This window comes from Dermacentor variabilis, chromosome 6 (genome assembly GCF_050947875.1).
Source record: "Dermacentor variabilis isolate Ectoservices chromosome 6, ASM5094787v1, whole genome shotgun sequence".
Classification (NCBI taxonomy): domain Eukaryota; kingdom Metazoa; phylum Arthropoda; class Arachnida; order Ixodida; family Ixodidae; genus Dermacentor; species Dermacentor variabilis.
Genome location: NC_134573.1, coordinates 183,466,510 through 183,492,488, shown reverse-complemented (window position 1 = coordinate 183,492,488; position 25,979 = coordinate 183,466,510). Strand labels below are relative to the sequence as shown.

Below are 25,979 nucleotides of genomic sequence, written 5' to 3'. Positions count from 1 at the left end.
GCTAGTTTCGCTAGTACAATGCCGGGGAATTGCAGACAAACTCACAGTTCTCAACACGGGCTTTACATCAAACTAAAATGTGCAATGAAGTCGATGTGACGAGGGCGCGCATCTTGTTTCGCTCGAGGCACAGACCATACTACGACACAAGTTCATGGCGTAGCTTGTCTGAGGTTATTTATGCAACTGCAGAACCGCCGTTGTCGCCACCTCAGGGGCTCCGGCCCGCCTGACAACCGCTTGTGGCCATGTCCCTGGAGGGAGGAGTTAACGCCATCGGGTCGACCAACAGCGACATGCGGTGGGACTACGAAAGCGGCGCTGCGCTGTCGGAGAGCGGCGACGCAGGTGAGCCTCTCATTCAAGGCAGCGACAGCGGCGCCATGCGCCGCTCTCTGTGGACCCGCCTCAGGAAGCGAGCCTGGATCGTGCCGGTGATTTACACGCACTTCTGGGCGGCTGCCGTCATGTCGCTCGTGGCACCTTTCTTTCCGCCGCTTGTGAGTATGCCGAGACCTTCTTGCACCGACGAAGCGAGGGCTTCGAAACGCAGTGTCGGTGCGTGCCTGTTCGTTGTGAAGCAACACGGCCCGGAAAGGCCGATGCTGCTGTTAGCCACTGTCCGCGAGCAGTAAAGCATAGAAAATACGGCGAGAATAGAGTGTACAGAAAGTAGAGAATGGTGCACAGATACCGTCGATAGCGAAAGGCTACATCGCAGAATCAATTCCCCGCCGCGGCGGCCGCATTTTGATGGGGGCGAAATGCAAAAGTGTCCCGTGCATTGGGAGCACGTCAAAGAACCCCAGCTGGTCGCACCCGCCCCCTCCACAGAGGCGTACTTCACATCGTGGTTTCGGCACATGAAACCGCAGACTCTAAGCGAAAGACAACAATTATAGTGAATATTTTTTTTTTTTCTCTGGGTGGGAATGCATCGATATGAGGGGCGCTTTTGAACATACTTGCTAATGCACAAATCTTCGGATATGCTAATTGCTCACCGCCGTTAATGTGTGGGCTCTAGCGCCGCTGTCTTCGTAATTGAATATATAAATCTGCTCACGCTTTTAGTTAAGATACTGGGCAGCTACGGTTATAGCTGTCCGTTACAATAATCTGAAGTAGGTCTTTGTGAAACTGAATGGCCCATGTTGTTATTTTGGTAACCGACTTACCTAATCTTTGCCATCGCATGTTCCTCCGCCTCCGCTATTCATTTGATTTTACCGCGATATCTTAAGAGGAAGTTTCGGCTCAGGCCCAACTCCGATGCCGCTAATGCAGCTTGAGGTGGCGTTTGGGCCAGGAATCCACGAAGCCCATGGACGAGTACGTCCGGTAGTAGGAATGAAGGGAAAATGATTTATTTTACATAATGTACACTCCCTCCAGATACGGAAGCCCCCTCTACGTTAGGTGCATATTAAACGCCCGAGTTCACATCATGTCAGCACTTCTCACCGCACCAAAGGTCTCCTCTTGTAATATGGTCATCTTCTCTAGGTGATTAGGCTAGGGAATCTGAGGACTGTATCGCGGTTAATCATAATCATCGAATCGATCGCAATATCCCACCCATGATACCGCACCACTCTGCCGAACTCCGACTCCGATGTTGTACCCTCGCCTCCGCATATTTAGCAACCTGGAAGTCCACGGTCGAAGCCGTTGCGCGGTAGAATTCGCCATTGGCCCCATTCATCATTAGTTCAGGGGTCCTTTGTTGACCCGTCAACAGTTGGCGTCCACGCTGCGTTGACTCATGGATAGGCGTTAATGAATAGGTGGAGTTGCCTCGAGGTAAACGTCTAAGTAATGCCCTTGGTCGTGTTGAGACGTAACAGCGCCTTTCAAATACACGTAAAACGCAGAAACACTTTTCTGAAATAACCACTGAGCCTATTTCAGTTAAGTTTGTTGCATTTGAGAGAGAATGTTAAATTCTAGTGACCATTGGAAGCGGAATTTTCATTTAGTGCCCGAATTTTTTAGGGGAGCTTTCAAATATAGGTAAGTTCAAAAAAAATGGAAACACGAACTTTACCAGCTCTTAGCCCTGCACTAAGAACAGATATCGCAGTTCTGTAAACTGCATCCATTAGAGCATCCACAGCGTACAAATCTGGTTTATCAACTTGCATCTTACGTGAATTTGTTACATTGTTTGCAAGGGTTTTGCAAAAGCTTTACTCACATATTAGTGGTCAGTTTGCGAGTTATCTTTTCACTGCTGAGTTAGAGTTGTAAACTTCATATTTTCGCTTTCTGAAAACTCGCTATTTTCAATCATTTTTACAATACATATGGCAGCCTAGATAAAAAATTGGCTACCAACTGTCACTATATTTTATCTTTTCTTTTAAATGCAACAAACCTCATCAAATTTGGTGCAGTGGTTGCCGAGAAAACGATTTCTTCTTTCCCGTGTCTGTAGATAGGAACATCCGATAGCTATATGCAGCGAGCCCACGTGCTTTATTTAAACGTTGCGCAGCCTGACTATCCAACTTGAGTTCGGTTGGACACGCCTTTCAACTTTTCTTTTGGCCATCATTCGAAGCAAGAGCAATGATCATTGTCATTTTGTCCATAATTACAGCCTCAGCCATTTTCACACTCCACCAAATCTTACGAAGAGGAAGCCCGATGCACAAACGTATATACAACCATTTAAATGTAAAAGATTAGTGGTAAACGCGCAGGCTGGCACACAGGTCACAGCTCCAGGAGCGAGTCTAGCACTTCCTCTTCGTCTCTCTCTCTTGCGCACGGTCCTGTCCAAATGCACCATAACAATATTGCGACTACAGATGTGGTTGACAATGTCCTCTCCAAATGTCGATGAAAATACACCGGGCGAAATGCTGAAGCTAGGGCGATGCAATTTTAGGGGACACTGTACATGGAAAAATTAAAGTATACACAAATTTAAGGTGTACGGAGTAACATTGGTCATTTATTTATTTATTTATTTATTTATTTATTTATTTATTTATTTATTTATTTATTTATAAATACTGCGATCTTAAACAAGATCTTAGCAGCGTGGTACACGAGTAAGTTCACGAAACAATATAAATACAAAAATGGGGCATTGCACTCAAAAATTCTTCAAACATGCGCTTCACACAAGCGCAAAAAACAGGCGCAAAAAACAGGCGCAAAAAACACAGGCGCAAAAACAAGCGCTTCAACGTTACATCAGCGATCTTTCCCAATCATACAGTAAAACAGTGCTATCACTGACAATCTCAGCAAGTGCAAAAGAAAAGTTAAAGATATGTTTCGAAAAGTGATAATGAGTCCTGTGTTACAGTTTTATCGGCCAGCTTATTCCAATCTACTATAGTTCTCGGAAAAAAGGAATACTTGAAGCAGTTGACACGTGTTGTAAATGGAGTTACAGCTAGTGAGTGTCGCTGTCTGGTAGCGCAACCTGTTGCATAGGTGATAATGTGAGACGTGTCGATGTTGTAGTGAGCATTTATTATTTGGAAAAAGAATTTTAAACGACATGCACGATTTCCGTCACTTATAGAAGGCAAGCCGCTCCGAGATAAAAGGTTAGTAATAGAACTACGCCCATATGTATTGTAGATGAATCGAACTGCTTTTTTCTGTAAGCTTTCTAGCTTTCCAATATCGCTTTTAGTGAACGGGTCCCATATAACTATAGCATATTCTAAAACGGGGCGGACTAGTGTTTTGTATGCCAATAGACGTACTGTTGATGTGGTGGATTTTAATACGCATCTTAGAAAAAACAACTTGCGGCGACAATTTGCTATTACTGTGTCAATATGCTTTGCATTGCTTAAGGTGATTGCGGGAAATTTCCGCAGCTGTGTTCATTGCGCTTTCGAGCTTTCAACATTGACTCGTTGCGAACCTATTGGGTGTGTTGGTACGAAAACTGTTAGGAATAAATTGTGTCTTGGGAGAAACGTACAGGCTATTTTTTAAAGTTGTGAATGCTCTGGGTGTACCGTATAAAATTTACGCGTATTCTAGTTCCTCTTGATGCTATCAAGGGTGATTGAAAAGCTTGCCATTTGCGAACTACTTGAAGTATCGCGACAAAACACCGTATGGATGAAGGGTTATGGGAGGAACCTGCTAGAGAAATTAAAAAGTTGTGGGGGCCTCAGAGGCACCGCAAGAAATTTCCAAGTCGGCCCTTCTGTCTATTTTGCTCCGCTTATCTGCCCGTCGCGGTGGTTAAGCAACTATGAAATTGCTATTCTCGACACAAGACCGCGGACTCAATTGCTGGCTGCGGCTACTGCATTTATATGAAAGCATAGTCCAAAGATGTCTGCATGCTGAACAGCATTAAGCGACTAAAATTTACCTAGAGCCATCCACTTCGGCCTCTTTCATAGTCCAGGTATAGCACAAGAAACTGAAACCCTTTTGTATGCACTAAGTGCCGATCGAACGTGAATAGTACACTCTAAAAAAAGTTTACACCCTTTGAGGCTTATCTTGTCCCCAAACAATAATCGTCATCTGCCTTGCTTGCGTTTCTTCTCTTGAAAACTCGGTGCTCGCTCGTTCCTGTCAACGGTGCTATGTCAAGCTGATAACGCGTAAGCCGTTCGTGACCATAGGACGTACCGGGCTCGCAGTGTTAAATATAGGAAATAATAATAATATTTGGGGTTTTACGTGCCAAAACCACTTTCTGATTATGAGGCACGCCGTAGTGGAGGACTCCGGAAATTTTGACCACCTGGGGTTCTTTAACGTGCACATAAATCTAAGCACACGGGTGTTTTCGCATTTCGCCCCCATCGAAACGCGGCCGCCGTGGCCGGGATTCGATCCCGCGACCTCGTGCTCAGCAGCCCAACACCATAGCCACTGAGCAACCACGGCGGGTAATATATGAAATGCGGGCAATACTGATGATGATTATGTTTTGGGGACGAAATACAACCCAAAGGGTGTAACCCTATTATAGAGTGTAGTACAGTCCGTTTCATTTCGCAGGCGGACTCCAGAGGCATACCAGCATGGAAATATGGCTTCTTTTTCTCAACCATGAAACTTATGATGCTTCCAGGAGCTGTGATAGCCGAAAAGTTGGTGAGTGAGGCAGTTCATTCATTCATTCATTCATTCATTCATTCATTCATTCATTCATTCATTCATTCACGTATTTGAGAAACACCAATGTACCTGCATTATTGCTACGTATTTTCTGGTCGCAAAGCAAAAGGAAGGGTTCGACACGTCTGAAAGTGGCATCACAAATGAATCCATATCATGAATCAATAGACCCAAATACGCACACAAGAAACCAACGCTAAAAGATGGTTGATGTTGCACACGGTTCAATTGACCGTTGACGGTGGCCTCTTCTTGTTTTAATCCTCGCAAAAGAAAACGAGAGAACGTGCTGGTTACGGAGTAGATCTAGTCAGAACATGGAATGAAACGCTGTTTAAATGGTCAGCTAGTCCAGCATTGCGTGTGCGGATTACGTCGTTTAGGCTATAGTTAAAGGTCAACGTAGATTCTTATTCACGTAACAACTGAACAACTTCAGTTTTATTTTATTTTTTTTTTCAGGGTTCTATCGTCAAGCGGTCGTTATTGCACTACGCTACCGAAACGATGGCCGTGGGATTAACAAATGCCTGACACCCTCATAAATTAATAGCTTGGTGTTCTACTAATGACATTATACTTCAAAAGATTGAGTGCCTAAAAACATGAACCAAGCTTTAGAAATGTCGATGCAATGCATGCAATAAGCTGACAGTGTTGACCTCAGTTAGCCTGTGCACCAGGGGTTACTTTGTTAATTCTATTCGCATAGTTAGGTACTCGAAGATTAACTGCCTACCTAAGTATGTGTCTCCTTCCGTTAAGTATGTATCTTAGGCTGCAGTTAAGTTTCTCGAGTATTTCTCAGCTGTGTACAGTTCGAATAAGCTGTACAAAACTGTGGAAAGTTTTGAATAAACTATACACATAGTCATTTGACAACGGTTTAGCTATTAATTCACAAAAAACTAAGGCGGTGTTGTTTTGCGCTATAAAGACGCAAATTACTCAAGAGGAAGATTTGCGAGTGATCAATTCTAAAATTGAACTTGTAAATTCGGTTAAATCGCTAGGTGTATTTTTTATCATACTATGACCTGGCATAGCCATATAGATTTTCTTGCTAGTAAGCTTTCACAAATCACTAGAATTTTATTATTTCTTGAACTATCTTCCTCGCTCTATTAAATGCTTGATATATAATTCACTTTTTCTCAGCCATTTAAATTATTGCTGTCTTGTCTGGGCTACCCCTTCTGAAACAAATATCAACAGGCTGTACATACTGCAAAAGAAGGCTCTTCGAGCTATTTGTAATAAAGCATACGATTTCCCTTCAACTAATTTATTTCATAAACTAAAGACACCGAAAGTACAGGCCCTTTTAAAGTATTGTTTAGTGCTTGCATGTGAAAATGAACAGAAAAAAACACATAAACTACATTACTTTTATGGCTAACTTGAAGCTACACGAAACTCCATAAAGTACAAGAAAGCCAGAGTATTGACACGTAACAAGATCGCGCACAAACTATTGATCACAAATGCTGTGCTCCAGGATACCTCGGTTTTTAAATGATCTTATCGTTAATAAAATTGATATTGCCGCTTGTTCTCCTCCTGATATGCTTGATTTTTTCTCTCATGTGTGAGTTGTATAGTGCCTATATGCTTGTCAAGTGCAGTGAGATTTTGTGCGTTTTTTTGCTTGCTTGCTCACATCTTGCTTTTGTTGTTTTTTTCTTCATCGTCTGATTTGCGATGCGTATGCATGATATGTTGTAGTGCTTGAATTTGTAAGTACTTGGGAAAACTGTATTTCGGCTCTGTTGCTCATTTTTTTCTTTTTTGGTTTAAGGGTATATGGGGCTGGTCAAGATGCACGAGCAGCTTTTTACCGCACTTTACCCCCGCAAGGCTCTATTTAGTTTTTGTGGAAATAAAGCATACATAAATACATACTTTCGATGCACTCTTGAAACAGTTGCATCCTTTGGAGTGTATATTTGCCAGGCAACAATAATCGCCATCCGCCTTGCTTACGTTTCCTTTCTTGAAAACGCTGCGCTCGCCACTTTCCTCTCAAGAATGCTATGGCACGCTGATGACACGCATACTGTTCGTGACTTGGAAGTACCAGGCTCAAAGCTATAAATAAAGGAAATGCAGGCAAGACAGAAGACGATTGTCGCTGTGGGACAAAATAAGCCCCAAAGGATGTAAACTTTTTTAGGAGTGCCAGGTCAAGTAAAAATCACTGCGCCTTCTAGTCTGTGAAGATGGTCGAACAGCGAAGCTGTGATATAGCAACACCAAGTGTTCCACCATGCAAGTCAAACTTCGCAAGCAGCCTATATTGTAAATCTTTTGTTTCGCCATTCTTTCGCCTCATTTTCGCTTTTGCCTGCTTCGCGTGGTGAGCATGCTTTAGGAGTGCTTTTTTTGCGGTTCTCCCTGTGACTTTTTTTTTTTTCGTGTGCAAGTTGCCGCTCCTCGCTGATGCTCGCGGTAGGCACCGTCTCCCTCAGGAGTACGCCCTACTCGTAGTCTTTCCGTAGTGGTAACTGGGACGGAATGTGCGGAACCACAAAGCCAAAGCTCCGTATATTGGGCGCAAGGCCAACCACTGGAGATGCGAACGCTGCAATCGTTTTTATGATTGGTTGGATTGGTTTGACGTTTGACGTGGCTGCCGGCGCTTCTTGCTGGCGCGAGAAGCGAGACGTGCGACGAACGAGCGAACTACAGCCTCCCTTCCTCATGATGATGATGATGCCCGCGCGGGCCCCATCTTCAAAGCGATCCGCGATGTTTGCATAGTGCGCGTAGTGCCGATACCTTCGTATGCGCTGTGCTTTTGACTTTTCGTACGCGTTGAAGCGACAGATGCACGGAGGTCAATCTGCTCGCGACTGCTGCAGCGATTCCTAACCCCAGCGTTTTCACATACAGTTTCCGCTGTCATCGAGCTATGTGCGTTCATGTTTACCTGTGCGCGCGTGACACCGTGCTGCTTAATTTAGTTAAAACACGTTGACGGGCTAGTTGGTTTGAATCCATGTTAGAATGTGTAAGCGCGACTGAACAAGGACGTAGAAAGAAGCAGACACACAAAGACAGCGCTGTCTCCTTGTGTCTGTTTCTTTCTGCGTGCTCGCTGAGTCACGCTTACGCATTCTATCATTGTTAATCTAGTTAGTAAGCGAATGGTTACAAGTTCATACGGCTGATAAAACTACAATTTTTACTTCGTATCCCCTAATTTGCTATCACATTCGGTGCTTCGCCTTTCCGGCGGAGCTGCATTTTTTTTTTTTTTTTTCTGGAAACAGATCTCAGATGTCTCCGCCAAGGCAGGCTACCTAGGTGGACAAGTAACCACAGCGTTATTCTCTGTCATATGCGGGTAAGAGAACCGATTATTTTTCCTTTCTTTTATCTGATATTTCTTACCGCTATCATAAAGATAGAAAGGGGAAGGCAATACACGCAAGATAAGGGTGCCTTCAGTAAAAGTCGCGTGTTGCGTCGTGGCTGGGGAGTGGGTTAATAATTGAGAGGTCCCAATTTAAGGAATTATGTGCTACTATGCAGTCGGCTGAATATCAGCTGGTCTTTCCGCACAACACGCAGCAGTAACTTGTGAGAGTGATGGCAAGGTGGAGAACGCGCGGGTTTTGTTGTATGGTAATAATAAAATTCATGCATAAGCTACAATCTGTTGCTTTTCGGGTGTACCAGTGGTGATTGAGCTTCTGTGACTGGGGATGTACCAATTGCCGGGCAATCGAGAGGTCCGGGGTGACGTCCAAGAGATGAGCAAAGGGTTTATTTACAAATTTACGTGATGAGAGTTTACATGTACTAGCACGAGTTCGATTACTACAAACCAGCATGGACAGGAGCACTCGTATGAGTCACAGCACACTCCCACAGCACTCAAGATCCATTCTATGTGCACTTCTTTTTCCCCTTTCTCCTGTCGGGGAAATTCACTGTCCCTCTTCTCGGCCAACCACAATCGATGAACCGTTTGCAAAATCCCGCCCCTGACGTCGCATTGTCCCGCCGGGCTCCGCCTCCAATGTTGCACGCTCGCCCCCGCATACAAGACAACGACGTGGCAAGCTGGCAACTTGGATGTTGAAGTGGTTCCCAAGGAAGTCCGCGATGTTGGCCCCTTTAATCTAGTAGGCCATTCGTGACGGTCCTTTTGTCAGGGTCGGGCTCTGGTAGAATGGATTTCACTGTAGTTGTTGCTTCCACGAAGGACAGTGGCTGTGCTTGCCTCGACGTGAGTGCCTTTGTTTGCTTGTCATCGTCTATGATGGGTCTCGTCCAGGCGGGCGCTTGCCTCACCCGCCAGCTTTGGTTACGCTGCTTTAGTAGCCAGCTCCCTACTCATGAGAAAACGACGATATAGAGTGAAAGGCCTTTCATAACTGAACGCTTGCTGGTGAAGCATTAATCGTCGAGAAGGGATGCCGGGTAAGCAATGCTAAACGTCAATCGTAATAGATCGCTGTAACTAAGACCGTGATACGCTAAGACTGGAAGGTGGACGAGCTACAACGCATTTTGGTATATGAAAGCGCAATCTCTATTAACCATAACCATAATATTAACCATAATATCTGGTATTTTACAACACTGAGTGACATCTTCTTAACGTACGAGAAGAAAGAGGGTTAAGCGAGGGGCCCGATTTTTAATAATCATATCATAAGAAGCCAACAAACGAAGACAAAGAGCATCGCACGCGTAATGCGAAGATGTGGGATCGTTCCCCACCTGCGGCAAGTTTTTTCATCCACTTTCATTGCCATTAATTTATGATTTCTTTAATTCAATCAGTAAGTACAAGTAATTTCCCTTATGTTGTCCTTGGTGTCTTTGTTTGTTGACTTCTTATGGCATCTTTGTAACGTGTAATACAAAATAATACATCTACGATGGTACGCGTGAAGTCTCCAGTAATACCCATCGCTTGCGAGTAAGAGTGCCTGCCGGGTGTTGCGTCATGTCAGTAGATGTCCTCAATCTCTGTTCGCTGTTCTCAAAGCACCAACGAACTGCTTGTTGTGGCACGGGAATGTTCAGGGAGCTTGCTTCGTCTCTCTCCCTTTGAAGTACTACCCTAAAGTTTAAGTGAGTTCATGTGTGCTCCGTTTTCGCAAGCACGCTGAATTAGCAAGCACTGCGTGGTTACAGGAAATTTTCCACGCAGCTTTCTCTACTGGGTAAAGGGTGGCAACCTACTGTTCGGCGTCTCCCTGCTGATGGCAGCTTTCGGCGGCTGTTGTAACACAGTCTACAGCGTTTGCTTGTACACTCTACTTACCTCAAGATTTCAAGACGACGGCGGTATGCTCATAGTGAGTATTCTTTTCTTTCCTAGCCGGTGAAAGATAGGTTGAAATTCCGTCACATTATCTATTGGCCTACACCAGTCAATCACGATAGATAAGCGCGTTGTTCGAATCAACTTTCACTTCTAAAAGAGAGGCATGCTAGGGAGGTTAACTGTATAGTATATTTTGCTGCCCTATACTGTGGTAAAAGGAACTGGAAAGCGATCGGAAGAAGGAAGGCACTGGCAATGGGAAATAACATATACCCGGCAAGCCAAGTAAGCACAATAATAATTTCTGTACTTCGTGAGCTTATGAGCGACACGGTCATTGTTAAAATATGACCTCAGATAGTGGTAGTGGTGTAAATGTCTTTAGAACGCGAAAAACGATAGTCTCCCTACATTATTCAGGGACAGTTTTATAACAGATGGCCCGCGATCTCCTTTCAACTGCTAACGTACCGGGTAGCAATATAAGTCATTCAGATCAAATAATAGTAGGCATCTCTAGCATACTCATCGCTCGTGCGCACGGTCACGAATACTGCTCCTGTTGTAGCCTGACACTGTTGTAGAGCTAGAACTTCTGTGACACTAACATTGTTGGTTCACAACAATGTAATTTCTTGACAAATAGATTCAATTCCGAATTCAAGTGACAACGTTTGACACTTCAGCGAAATTACTATTTCATCTAGAAGATGGTAGTACAATCATTATTGATGAACATCCACGATTTTATTGTTTTCTTTCTTGTGTGGGAGTTGCGGGAAGGGATGGAAAGAAGAGAAGCCGGGAATAACGAAAGCGTGCGATCTCTGATGCGCGTTAGGCAGTGGCGGCAGCAAAATTTGGCGGCGCCTCCATCCTTTGGAGATTACCGGCGATACCAGTGCGATTAGCATTCGATGATTTATGTGTAATTAGGGATGATATGTTCTATATGTAATGATAAATATTATGATGATTATTTTATTCCCATGCCATAACCCCCAGCCATCCATGAATCGCGAAACTTTATGAGCACATCAGCAGACACACGAAGGGGCACACGCGCTGCCAACCAGAACGCCGAATGATACCCCGTTATAGCATATATTTATGTAATCACTGCGCCCCTGTTGAAACTTCGCAGCAACGCCCATTATCCATAGTGTCCCGTCTGCAACTTCGTTACAGTGGCTCTCTATCGAGTGGTCGTGCTCGGCAATGTGGTGTCTGTTCTGGATGGGTCGCTATCGCTTAAATATAGTTAAGGCCGCGTACCCCACTGTGCCAAGTTGCACGGTCACTTCCACCCTTTCGCTGTCTCTCTTCATTCTGAGGGATTGGCCAAGAATGGGCACTTACAAATGTCGCATACGCAGTGCCTAAGTTGTCTTTCCGGGCACATACCGAATGACCCAAGGCGTCTACTAGGCCACGCAGCAGCCAGCAGCAAGTGGTCTATTCGGGCACATACCTGGTGACCCAAGCTAGGTACGCTGGGTCGCTTGGTATGTGAAAGAGGTTATAGGTACATACCGCAAACTGAGTGAACGTTCCAAAGAATGATAGCCGCATTAATTGCGGAATTTACTGGTAGCCGCCTGTCTAAGCACAATTCGGCAAACTGCACGCTCTTATACCAATTTCTTTTTATTTTATTCGCACGAATGCAAAGATGGCAACGAGACACGAGACATGGCACTCTTCATCGTATAAAGGTGACAGAATGAAGTAACACAGTGGATAACAAAGTTCAGCTACACGGAAGTGTTAGGATCACGTTTAATTTTGTTATCTTTTTTCGTGCATCGCTCTTGAAGTATGCATTCGGTGATCGAACATAGTATCGGTCAAGTCGTTGTGAGCACCGAAAGGATCGACGCTAGTGAGCAGCCTCAAGAAATCCGCGATAGTAAGATCAGAAGCCTTTTTCAGCTCGTTATAATTTCAGGGCCTGATGGAGTGCCTCTGGGGAGCGGGCACATTGGTTGGATCGTCCGTCGGCGGGGCTCTCATAGACGTAAGTATTACCACAGAGACGCCTAAGCATTGATCAAAGGCTGAGCAATGAGCAGCTCAAGGTATGGCGAGGAAAAGTCGGGAGCGTAACCACCTGCAAGCAAGATGTTAAGCGGGATTGTTTACTTAACTTATTGCGAATTTTGTGTATCTTGAAAAGGAGTAGAAGTATTATCGCACAAGAATCAGCCTAATAATTTTCCAAAAAGAAGTAACGATGAACAACGCGTCCGCTTACTCTTTCTAACACTCTCATAGTGAATATAAACTTTCGAGCTGTCTTTTTTATACATACTGTCACGATACTGAAGGTGATGTGTGCATGTCCCGTTATAAATGTACCTGCTGTTTAAATAAATATGCAGTGAAGGCGTTAAGAAACTATTCAAAGTGCTATCTCTCCGAGCGGTGAGCTTTGAGAATTCTGGGGAATCCGAAATTGACTTTCTGCTCACACTATGCCGGGTTATACCAATCCACCTTTTGCCGAAAGTTTCTGAGCTCAGACAGGGGGTTTCTTTGAAAGGATAATAGGTTTGCGGTCTTATGCGTTCGCTTGTCATAAAAACACACTTGGTAAAAATTACCTTTACCTACCGAGCTAAGAACATTCGATGAATGCAACTGCTGACTCTTCCCTCTTATTCTTGTTCTTTTTGTTAATCCTGACAGCTTTGGGCGTTTCCTCTCCCTTTCTTCGTCATTGGAGGTGTTCTACTTCTGTCATTGCCATTCATGGCACTTATAAATCCCAGGAACTCCAAACATGGTAAAACAATTCATGAAACTCGCAATCGTGTTTCCTCGTGGGCTGATTATTTTATTTTACACTTGCTATAGAGTAGCTAAGTTTAGGACATGATAATTATGGTGACATGTCCTCGCTAAATCTAACGTTCTTATGTTGTAGCTATATATAGAAAGCCAGCTTTGATTAGTGGTCATCGCTGTCCTGCTTCAGTGTAATTGACGTGGCATCCACTACATGTTCTGCATGCGATGCTGGGCGCGACCACCGAAGTGAGCTATCCATGCCATGACCTGTTAGTTGAGCAATGGAAGAGATTGGTCTAGGTGGCACTCGATGTGCGCGCATTTGAAGATTAAGATACACCAGAATGGTAAAAAGAACGAGCTTTGTGGCATGGCGCTACTATCTTATTGCAAACGGAGTAGAAGTATCACCATACCATCATCAACACCGCTTGCTCAGCACGCTAGTTCTTTGAGCGGAGCAAAGGTGCCTCGAGAAACGCAGACAATATTCCAAACGGCGAATTATATGAGGCTTTACACTTTTCTGAGAGACACGCTACATCTCGTTACGTTGTTGGTTCAGTCCAGTGTACCGAGCACGTCCACAAATGTTACGGAGATGAATATTTACAAAATGTATCTACAGATACAACGCGTGCTACTGCCAGATTGCATTCAGGGCTGCCATGAGTACAGGCGCAATGAAGATATCGACGTCACTTCATCGTCTTTTGTGTCCAGCATCTGGTTACCTCGACACTCGGCACAACCCACTACAGAAGAGCGATTTCGACATTGTTCTTACGCTTGTGCTAATAGCAGCCCTGACTGCAATCTCAGAAAGGTACGCATTTTATCTGCAAATGCATTATGTAAATATTCGTTCCAGTAGCATTTGTTGGAGATGCTCGGTAGGTTCTGGCACAACTCATTACGTAACAATATAATACTTGTATTCAAAAACAGAGGTACGAAAACCCCTCTTTCTTCCGTCAGACGCTTTCGAAATAACGTAGTGCTTGAACGTTTTCGTCTTTTATGGAGGTTGCACTGTGGTGAAAGTTGTTCTCTCTTGATCTGCAGACAGCCCAACAAATGATAGGGTGCTTCGACAACAAGGTGCGGAGAAGAAATACTGGCACCTCATTTTCGATTTCATATTTATAGTTAACCTTTTTACCGTCACAATAAGTTGGGCTATGACCAGCTTCAACGAACCAACATTGGAACCACATCTACGCCAGGTAAGCCCAGCACAGATGGTCACATAATGATGCCATTAAAAATAGATTGAAGTCACAAATTTTAGAAACATTACAGCGCTGTGCCACCCTGCAATTTTATGCCACCCTGCACCTTTTCTTTTTTCGCCTGGGTCGCCACGGGGCATAATGTAGCAGTTAAATTGCATAGAAAGATGGATACCAGTTTCATGCAGGTACTCCAACAGCCTTTTATGGGGTATATTGGCTATGAGCCATCGTTCATAGTCTTCAGACTGGTTGCGTCTTAACTTCACATCCCTAAGCACATTTTCGTAGGCTGTCTTTGTCCCAAGGCACGTTCAACGTAGATGGCGAGCATCCGTTGCAGACGCAGGAGCGGAACACTTCGTGCACTGAACATTGTTTCCATATCATTGACCCCACGTAAAAGTGATGGATGGTGAAAGGACCGTCGCGGCCTGCGGGGAGAGGCCTCCTCCAGCCGACAAAGGAGGAAGGGAGCAGACACATGGCGGTAGGCGAAGGCACGCGTATCCTGGATATAGTTTCCGATAATGAGGACCCTGTAACTGCGGCACCTTCTTTCACCATTTTGTATACTCTTTCACGTGAGCGCCTGTGGACGCGTGCACGTACTGTGCACTCGCGTTCAGAAAACCAGGAAAAAGTAATGATGTTAATGCAAATCATTCTTTCGAATCTAGCCCGCTTTTCCTGCCATCTGTCTGACCGTATTCGCGAAGCAGCTAGTGTTATCAAACGCCTATATGGAGCCCGAAGTGGCGGCGAAACAGTCTGCAATCATTTATCGCTTGACGCGTTCGCTCTGGGCTTCCCGCTGGAGTGCGCCGGGTTTCATTCGCCAGTGGCGATAGTCTACGTTGGTGTTAGCCCTACGGATGCCTAGCAGTGTAAGTGACGATTGACGCTAGGCGCCCTAAGCCAACGCCTCTAAGCACGTGTGAGTGACGTCAGCACTCTCTATAAAAGAGAGGATCGCTCTTCTCGCTTCAGTGCTCCCTGGGAGCTGCGTAGTCTCCACGTCACTCCAAGGACTGTTTCCCGCCAAACTTCCTCGCCGTAAGAGGCATCGCACCTGAGGCAAGTTCGAGGAACGTAATCGTAACCACGCCGAGGCTGCTCGCCGTCGTTATGCGGCTCAGACGCTTGAAGCTCGCGCTGGCCTGCTGGAACGAAAACGAATCGCCGAACGTGAAAGCTACAAATCAGTGAAACCTCTGAGCCAATAGACATCGAAGAACTGAATGCCCAATCTAACATATAGCATATCTAGCATATAGCAATTTAGCATATATATATATATATATATATATATATATATATATATATATATATATATATATATATATATATGTCATAGTACTACATAATCATCTTTATTTCTTCACTGTAGTAAAATATCCCATCTTCGAGAATGACTGCGTGATTCCCGCTGCATATACCACTAGTTGGCACGCACGTTGCAACTGCGGTTGCCGTTTCTCCCCAGAAAATTTACACGATTTGTGAGAACCTTTCTAACCAAACAACAATGCTTCCCATCACGTCACACTCAACTAGGATCGTGGCTGCAGGAACTTTTATTTCCTAAGACGCAATTGTAAAAATATTGGCGCGAAATTATTCGGGGGATGTGTATAATTTCTAAGCCGGAACCTCCGGTAGCAAAAACCTATATCGGTTCAGTGGTGTACCAGATATAAGAAATCGTAGATGTGTTGAATGTCATGCCCATTATTTATTAAGAGGTCCACGTGCTTTGGAGATACCTATGAACCGGCATTACATGTGCAGGTTTTATGTCGTGATTTATTGTTTCATCACACAGAAAAAAGTCGTCCTCACTGGCACCACTTAGTCGGTTAGAAATATGCCATACTACGTGGCGTGACATAAGAAAGAACTGTGCGAAAGTGACCACGAACTGTTGGGAAGGGCTATATTCACAGATCCGCGTCGTCCTTGAAGGTCCACCTCAAAGCCACTGTGGACAGTGCAGTACTTTGAGTGAAACGGTCACGGCGCTTCAGTTCTCCAATATGGCGGCTCATTACTATATTTTACAGTTTGCTCGGAATCAGTGCAGCAAAAAATTGCTTCTGAAGCAACCCGTCATCGCACGAACCGCCTATACTTGCGTTTTCTGAAGTGCAATCGAGTGGCGTTAATACCGGTCACATGAGTACAACGTACGTGTTGAGCATGATATGGTCAACTACAGCTGCCCCCAATCAGACGCAGTCGAGGAAAGAGTGGTAGAGAAGCACCTTCTAGTCCAGGTGTTTGAGAAAACGTGTGCAGCGAGGAAAAAAAAAGAGTTGTAAGGGTACCTTGTAGTGAAGCGAGATGCTTGAAACTTGCACTCGCCAGGTGGCGCTGCGAGTGTTTCACAATCTTACTGTATTTGCTATACACCGGAGTCAGAGAAGCGCAGAGCAAAAGTAATTTCGATGACAGACTCGGGAACATGGATCAGACTAATTGGGATGGCTAAAATACACATTTGTACCTGAAAAGTGTGGACACAGAATTGACGAAGAGACCAAGAAAGTTCGCAGCCAAGTATGGAATAACTGGCAATCTAAATAGACAACCAGGAGTCATGAAAAAGAAAATGAGAGAAACAGAGACAGTCAATTGGATGTAAAGAATGGAAACAAAGAATACCATGGACATTTACAAGAATGAGAAGAAGGAAATTAAAAGGGAAGATCTATACGATAACACAAAGGACAGTGCCTTGCTACTTGAAACCCGAGCTGTTTGCCTGAGAACAAAAACATACTGGAGCAAACGTTCGCAAGAAGACAAGGCATGCGCCTGCTGCAGGGAAAAATCTGGAGACCACTCAGAACATCCTAATAGAATGCGAAGGAATTCACCCATTGAGGACCGTAGCTAACGTGCACTTCCCACAAGCGCTTGAATTTAAAATGGACGGAAGCATCAACCGGTCAGCAGTGAGATAAACAAAGAGACGTTTAAAGTATTGGTGGGAAAAAACGTGGGGAAGAGATTGATACGACCGGATCCGTTAGAGGCATAGGCAGCGGTACAAGGTAAATAGAGAACTATTAATAAAGAGAAAAGAACATTAAGGAGATGTATACAGAATGGCTAGAATGAAAAGCATGTATAGCATACCCGATTAACTCAAGCAGGCTAGGCGACTATTTGTCGCCGCCCACTTTCAAAGAGAATACAAATAAATCAACATCCTTTCTCACCGGAGTTGCTGACGTCAACCACTTGAGTGGGTCACGTGCATTTGCATATATACTTGCATAAACGGACAGTATTGTACCAGGATACCGTCATGGCAAATTAATTCACTAAATTATGGGGTTTTACGTGCCCTAAACCACGATTTGATTATGAGGCACGCTGTAGTGAGGGGCTCCAGTATAATTTAGACCATCCGGGGTTATTTAACATGCACCTAAGTCTAAGCACACTGGTGTTTTCGCATTTCGAACCCCTTCAAAATGCGGCCGCCGAGGCCGTGATTTGATCCCGCGACCTCGTGCTTAGCAGCCCAACACCATAGTCACTAGGCAACCACAGCGGGTAATGGCACATGGCATGCATGCCTTTAATTTTGCGTCCTCCGCCCGCCGGACAATGTGTTCTGGCACTGATATCACGGTGAGAAGCTTCGTGCAGGTTTCCTACACATGAGAACAAATTCTATAGTTACTATAAGTTTCTGTTATGCGAAGACAACGATAGAATATTTGCGCTGTTGCGTCGGCAGTATCGTCACGTTAATAATCGTCGCACACAGACAAATAAACCGTAACGTAATGGTTTGAATGAACAGTCGACCATAAAATGTTGCGGACTGTGGGATCTGAGAAGAAGCTGATTATCTCCGCATGCTCGCAACGTATCCTGGTATTTGCATTTCCAGCCTCTAGTAGCATATGCGAACAACATTGTGATGTACTGTTTTACTGGCTACATTTACAGGCTGCTCGGAAATTTAACGTTTTTTTTTTTCGATCCCATGGTCCGTAAACATTTGTGATTTACTGTACGTACTTTTTTCTTGTGCCAGTGAATTTAAGTATACATATATCATTAAACGCGTCTTTCTTAGGGGTCAAGGGCCAACAATAAAGATCGCCCTGCAGCAAAAAAAATTATACAGGCGACATCACAGTAGGCTGCTACTAATGTGCGAGGACGCGCAATGTTTGTTTAGCAAGAGGTATTAGTGTGATACACAGCCAGTGATGTAATATTTCAATTGTCATAGTTTTCGCTCACTAGCCTAAGGTGGAGAATAATCTTTCGCTTTGCAGTTTAAGATGTCAAGCACAGAAGTAGGAACTGTATTCACAGTCCAGTTCGTTGGATACTCCATTGGTTCTTTACTTGGAGGTCTCTTCGCCAAGTTCAAGGTGAGAAAAAAGTACTCTCTGTAGACCTTATAATTCGCTTACTTAGAAAACGCGTTCGCAAACAACATCACAAGGTTGTTTGAATATACTAGTCCAGAAATAAATAAAAACATTCAGTACTGCTAATGTGATAGTGAAGGCTCCCACGAAACGAGGCTCTTTCCACTGTCACAATAAGTAACGAGCATATTATGTACCACGACCTTATCAGATTGATTAGTGCGGAGCAGACGAACCTTGCTCTCAAAAGAAGTCCACAGGGCATTCGTTTCATGCCACTAGGTGCGTTTTCAGCTCATTTCTGTCTCGCACAGAGTTGAATTTATTTGCTCGTATATAGTGTGAAACCGTAACAGTAATTGAGGTTCCCGCTGCGCGAAATGTTAAAGCAACGAAACAATTGGATTTAAAACTATGTCGTCACAATGTAAGCCTGGACATTCAATTATCTGGTATTCTATTTATTCTCGGGCACGTCTAATAAGTTAGTATGCCAGGACCCCTACTGTTTACATAAAAGAAAATGTTCACGGCCATCTCAAACTATTTTCATAATGTAAAGGGATAACATTAGGTTGTTTTTCAAAGTCAAGTGTGCAGCTGTAGCAGAACATGTCCGCTTGCTCCAATATTGGTATCTTTGAGTCCCGTTTCGGACTGGCAGTGCAAAAACTAACCGGCGCTTTGCAGGTTCCTGAACAGGTTTATTCTCGTATCACTTATATCACTTATATACGGGCGCAAGTAGAATATGCATCGACAATGGGGTACTATGGCGAACTAGCACTAACAAATTAACTTGAGGAAGTACAAAATAGCCGTGCCGTCCGTTTTATGGGATCGAATTATTACCGCACTGCAAGTATTACACCATTAAAATGAGATATTGATCTTCCCCTACCTTCTAGTCATCGTTATAGCTCGTATCAGTCTTTTCCACAAAATTTACTCTCATAATTAATTATCAGCATTTCATTCGCCCACCACCATGGTATAAAGGTTGAAAGGTATAAAGATAAAAGGTTGATGCTCCTCGCTAAAATACGGTAATGTACTCACGTGCTTTCTACACGAAAACTCCCATAGCATGGAATAACCTCCCACAGTCACTCATTTCCATCCCAGAGTCATCGATTCTCAAATCGGTTTTATTTAATATATACGACAGTGCTTGACTGCTTGGTGATTTTGTATTGCTATAGCATGGATTGCTTTATAACTTTGTGCTTTTGTACATTGTGCGTAGTGTATACCTTCTTGATTTGTACGCTTATTTTGTGTTGCCCCTCCCCTCTGTAATGAGTAAACCTTGCGAGTACAATAAATAAATAAACATTGCCTTCAGAATTGCTTGAATTACTAAAGAAACAGCAAATCACTGTAAATGTTTAGGAATGATATCCGAAGAGTGTTTACCATGGAATGATATTGCAGATAAAGTTGCAACAAAGTTCAAGAACTGCGGAGATACTGCCGAAGTACCGTCGTTTTGTTCTATTTTTCCTGCGATGGTTCAACCCTATCACTCACTTTCTACTCGCATAAACGATTCATTGCGTGCAGCACACCTTCGTGCTGCCTCTCGCTTCAACGCAAACTAAGCGGCGAGAACACAGCGCACAGGAAGCTATCAGCACTCGCCATCACAGATCGCTTTCAATATAGGGCGCGCGTCGTCATGCCACACGCAGCCACTGCAAGAGTAGAACGCTCCACTACCCAGTGCCTTGTGCGCGATGGAAGACTGCGCGCTTCCACCCCGCTTCCCACCCTTGCGCGGGCGAGATTGAACTGCCATCGTCGGCTCGCCCTCACACATTTTCACTCGTACATAACGATGTTATCGCACTTGGACTCTATACGAAACATCACGGCTGCGGCGACGGCGGAAATGCCATATAATTGCTGTCGCAATAAAACAATACGGCAGAAACTGTTGTGAATCAGCATGCGCCGCTGACACGTGTTTGTTTTGTTAGATTCACCGGCTGCGCGCCTCTTGTTAATCGGCAGTGGCTGCGGTGACGTCACAAGATAAAGGCTATAAAAGCTACACTAACCTTTAATAAAACGTTCATTCTTTGCCAACTGCTTCTCGAGTTACTTCAGTGGCGACGAGGCTGCCCACCACCGGGACGTGTCTGCTCCATAGCGGCCCACGCCGGACCACCAGGTTTCGACGAAACGGAAGACACTTGCGACGCCTGCAGGTGCGTCTGCAGTCCTACTTTGAAGCTTACGAAATCGTCGACTTGAAGAAATGACGAGCCCTGCTAACGGCAGCCTTAAGCACGGCAGCAATCGGCATAATAACAGTGCGGTGTGCACCGGCGAAGATTCAAGACCTCACCTACGAGAAGCTGCTTGAACGGCTGGCAGAACACTTTGCCCCACAGAGCAACGAAATAGCGGAGTCCTACAAGTTCTTCACCAGATGCCAGCTTCCCGACGAGGCAACAAAGGACTTCATTGTGGAAATTCGGAAGAAGGCCTGCCGTTGCAACTTTGGCGAGGCACGGGACAGGATGCTGCGAGACAGACTTGTTTGTGGTCTACGTGAGGCCGGCGTTCTTCGGAAGCTTTTGGCAAGACCTTCGCTGACGCTGAAAGAAGCCGAAGATATAGCGTTAGCAGCCGAGATGGCAGCTCTCAACGTTGACCACATGGAGAGGTCACAGGATTATGGCGACGTCTATGCCGTGAGGAGCAAGGTCCAAGGTCAGCCGTATTACCACAAGACTCATCTGAGCACTTCTCGACCAAGCGAAGACGTCGTTTGCCCGTGCTGTGGTAGCACGAAGCACCAGGCAGCAAAGTGCAAGTTTCGCTGGACGGAGTGTTTTCGCTGCCGACGTAAAGGGGCACCTAGCTAAAATGTGTGTATGGAAACAAGGGGTGGCCCTTTGTGAGGAGCATTCTTCAGAGAGCGACGGCAACGAACTTTGTCTACTGAGTTTGTACACTACGTCGGTAAACTGGGTCAAGCCCGTGGTTCGCACCCTCTGCTGGAGCGGAATTCCGCTGACAATGCAAGTGGACACCAGATCGCCTGTCTCCATCATTACGTGGAAAACATACTGCAAGCATCGGCACGCCTGGCCTGCGCTCCGCGAGACGTCCTTGCAGTTGTCCTGCTTTCTTGGCAAGTTTGCCGTGAGGGGTCAACTGAAGCTTCCGGTCTCGTAACTCTAACTCTAATGCAACTCTAACCGTACTGCAATGCGATGGCCCGAACTTGTGCGGGCGCGATGTCATCAGCGCATTTGAGCGTAGCGGAAGGCCCGTCCTCGGCATTCTCGGCGAGGAAGCCTCCGGTGAGCAAAATGTCCCTGACAGTACTTTGGGTACTGTCAGAGGGTATTCTTTGGGTACTCTTAGAGGTGTTCGGCAATTTGTTTACGCCAGGTCTAGGACTAATTGATGGCCCCGCAGTACATTTACGGTTGCGGGAAACTGCGATGCCGCGGTTCTGCAAAGCACGTTCTGTGCCATATGCAATGCGGGAGCAAGTGTCAAATGAAATAGACAGACTTGTTAAGTGTGGCATCCTGTCGACAGTGCAGAGTGGGCCACGCCTCTGGTTCCCGTTATCAAAAAGAATGGTTCCATTCGGTTGTGTGGCGCTTTTAAGGTGACCGCAAATGCTGCATGTGTTGCGGAGCAGTACCCATTGCCAAAAATAAGGGGTATCGTTGCAAACCTAAATGGTGAAGCATTCAGCACCATCGACTTGAAGGATGCTTACAGTCAGTTGCCGCTTGACGAGGAAACGAAGAAGATTTTGGTCGTAAACACTCCGAAAGGCCTGTCTTGCTTTAATAGGCTTCCTTTAGGTGTAGCCTCTGCTCCTGCGATTTTTCAGAGACGTATTGACGGCATCCTGCAAGGCATTCCGAGCATTCAAGTATATTTGGACGATGTGGTAGTCGCGGAGACATGCGGCAACTGTGAGACGCTGCGTGTAGTTTTCAGATGTTTCTGGCAGCACGGTGTCAAGCTGAATCCGCAGAAATGCAAGTTCCGGCAAGCAGAAGTCGAATTTCTGGGACATCGTATAAATACGAACGGATTGTTACCCAAGACGGACAATTGTTGCAATAATGAAAATGCCGAAGCCAACCGGTGTTACGAAACTACGGGCGTTTTTGGGCTTTGTAACCTACCACTCATTTCTGAGAAATTTGGCTACTGTTCTAGAGCCCCTTCATGAGCTGCTAAGAAAGAATACACGCTGGCGGTGAGGAGCGATACAAGATAACGTGTTCCGAGCAACAAAGCGGCTGCTAGAGGAAGCTAAGTTTTTAGGGCACTACGATCCAAGTAAGCCGCTTACCTTGGAAACCAATGCGTCGTCATGTGGCGTCGGCGCAGTGCTATATCGGAGTAAATAGGCAAGATCGACCAATTGGGTTCCGGTCGCGAACGCTTTCAGCTGCTGAGCGTAATTACGCGCAAATTGAAAGAGAGGCATTGGCTGTTGTCTTCGGTGTTACAATGTTCCGGGAATATCTGCTCGGGAATCATTTCACGCTTGTTACAGATCACAAACCTCTTCTGAGCCTTTTCAGCCCCGACAAGCCCGTTCCTGCCATGGCCGCTGCCCGGATTCAGCGTTGGTTCCTCTTGCTAAGCGCCTACAACTACAAACTTCAGTTCAAGCCAGGAAAGACATTGATTCTTGCAGACACCCTCAGCCGTTTACCGGTGCGGCAGGAGCATAACAACATTAAGACTGCAGAAGATGACGCTCGTGAGTATGTTCTTCTGAACGATCACCTCAATACCGGTCCTCTCTCGGCGAGTGACTTGGCTAAGATGACTGTTGACGACAGCGACCTCGCGCAAGTCCGCGAGTACATTCAGAACGGCTGACCGCGGTACTTGCAACCTGTTCAGGAGCCGTTACGCGCGTACATGCACAGGAAAGACGAACTGACGTACAGCCATGGAATTGTGTACTGGGGTCATCGAGCGGCTATTCCAACAAGTGCGCGGCAGTCAATGCTGCGTATGCTGCATGATGCACATCAAGGAATAACGGCTATGAAGAACCTGGTACGTTCTGTTTTCTGGTACCCAGGGCTCGATCGGGACATTGAGGAGCTGGTCAACGCGTGTCCAACATGCATAGAATGGGGCAGCATGCCTCCTGCCCGAAAACCAGTGCCTTGGCCTGACACAGAGGAGACATGGTCTAGGGTCCATGTCGATTTTGCGGGTCCTGTGGAAGGTAACATGCTGTTAATCGTGGTTGATTCCCATACGAAATGGATCGAGGTTACCGCCATGAAGACCGCCAGTTCGGCAAAGACAATTGAATCATTGCAGACTATGTTCAGCCGATTCGGTTTGCCGAGGATCCTTGTGACGGACAACGGGCCGCAGTTTACTAGCGAAGAGTTCAAGGCATTTATGAAGCGCAACGGCATCGCTCATTTACGGACAGCTCCCTACAAACCGCAGTCTAATGTCCTGGCGGAAAGAACAGCACGGACTGTCAATCAAGGGTTAAACAAAAACACACGCGGCAGTTTGCAAGCTCGGTTGGACCACATTCTCTCGCATTATCGGCGCACTCCCTTGCCAAATAGGCAAACCCCAGCTTCTATGCTTTTCGGATATCAGCCACGTTCTTTATTGCACAACGTCGTGTCACGACCATTCCCTTCTGCAGGTGCGTGCAACAGTGGCCACCCGCTATGCACAGGCGTGTGGTTTAAAGAACTACGGAGTGGGTGACATATGGGAACCAGACTCGGTAGAGTCCACCGAAGGCTCGCGAATGGCAGCGGTAAAGACTGCAGATGGGGATCAACATCGCCGCCACCTCGACCAGCTAAAGACCAGAAGAACCAGCGTGGGAGGAGAAGCGGTGGAACCCGAAGCCCCCATGCAAGTACCAACGGCTAAAGGCAGCCAGAACGCAGCAGCAGTCTCAAGGACACGATAGCAGTCACAGTCAGGCTCAAGTAGGCACCGACATTCGAAGGCCGTCAGACGGGCGGGCCGAAGCCGAGGGTGCTACCAGCGAGACGCAAGTGACTGACCGCGCTGAAGTGGCACTGCGTAGGTCGAAACGGAAGCCCGGCCCCCGGACCGCTTCACTCCTTAAGGCCGATCCACACGACGGACCAAATCGCTCTTTTGGACCGCGGTCCGCGCATCACGTGATAGGACGTCACCAGTTCGTGCGTACCGCCGTTGGCCCGCGCAAGACCGCGGCCCTCGCGGTCCAACAAATCGCCGAGGCTTTTCCGGCTTCAGTTTTGGCGGCGGACCGCATGCAAACCGCAGCGATTTTGGCTTAGCCAACGAATGTTGTCCGGCAACAGAGTGTCTTTAGCCAAATCCAATCTAGTTTTCCGCTCAGCAAAAGCCAGTCAAGCCAGTCGTTTCATGGCCTACACGTGCGTGCAGCAGATATGTTTTTAAACACCGTGTCCTCTTGGAGTGACGAGGAGATTTATTTTTTCATATTGTATACCTCGTTGAGCAGTTCCCGGCTTTGTGGGACTCGAGCCGGAATGATAACAATGATAACAATGATAACACTCTGGCCGAGAGTGTAGCTGGTTGGTCTGCTCTGCCGTCTGCTATGGCGGTCCGCCGTGTAGATGTGCTCTGCGCCGGACCGGACCGCGCCGGGCCGTGACGTCGCATCATGTGACCGAGCGGCCCGCGGACTTGGTCCGTCGTGTGGATCGGCCTTTAAGGGGGAAGAATTGTTGTGAATCAGCATGCGCCGCTGACACGTGTTTGTTTTGTTAGATTCACCGGCCACGCCTCTTGTGAATCGGCAGTGGCTGCGGTGACGTCACAAGGTAAAGGCTATAAAAGCTACACTAACCTTTAATAAAGCGTTCGTTCTTTGCCAACTGCTTCTCGAGTTACTTCCGAAACCATCCTCGATGATTATCTAAGTAAATGTGGAGTATTTTTCCCCTGCACGTCACGCAAAGCCCGAACGAGCTCACGTACTTCACAGGGATACGCTCACTCGAGGACCGTCATGTGCCGAGCCACAACACCCTGACGACGTACGATGGGAACCCGAGGCGGTCGCAGACACTGCACACCAAACACACACACCAAATTCGTCTTCGAGAAAGTGTTTTTGAAAGTACGCGTCAGCCTCGCAAGTAGCCGTTCTCCAATCGG

General features: G+C 46.0%; 1 protein-coding gene across 4 annotated transcripts in view; it reads left to right on the top strand.

The window, feature by feature from the left end:
• LOC142585927 (MFS-type transporter SLC18B1-like) overlaps positions 1 to 25,979 on the top strand; it is a 96,610-nt gene that overhangs the window by 57,365 nt on the left and 13,266 nt on the right. For 3 of the 4 annotated variants that reach the window (XR_012829151.1, XM_075697030.1, XM_075697031.1), the window contains 8 exons: positions 193 to 500; positions 4,996 to 5,091; positions 8,388 to 8,461; positions 10,283 to 10,430; positions 12,348 to 12,416; positions 13,088 to 13,184; positions 14,255 to 14,415; positions 18,723 to 18,821. Coding sequence is in view for 3 of the 4 variants with exons in the window: in XM_075697030.1 (XP_075553145.1) it covers positions 249 to 500; positions 4,996 to 5,091; positions 8,388 to 8,461; positions 10,283 to 10,430; positions 12,348 to 12,416; positions 13,088 to 13,184; positions 14,255 to 14,415; positions 18,723 to 18,821 (996 nt within the window). In the remaining variant the exon portion in view is untranslated. The remainder of the gene's footprint in view (positions 1 to 192; positions 501 to 4,995; positions 5,092 to 8,387; positions 8,462 to 10,282; positions 10,431 to 12,347; positions 12,417 to 13,087; positions 13,185 to 14,254; positions 14,416 to 18,722; positions 18,822 to 25,979) is intronic. The other variant, XM_075697032.1, reaches the window with a different exon arrangement.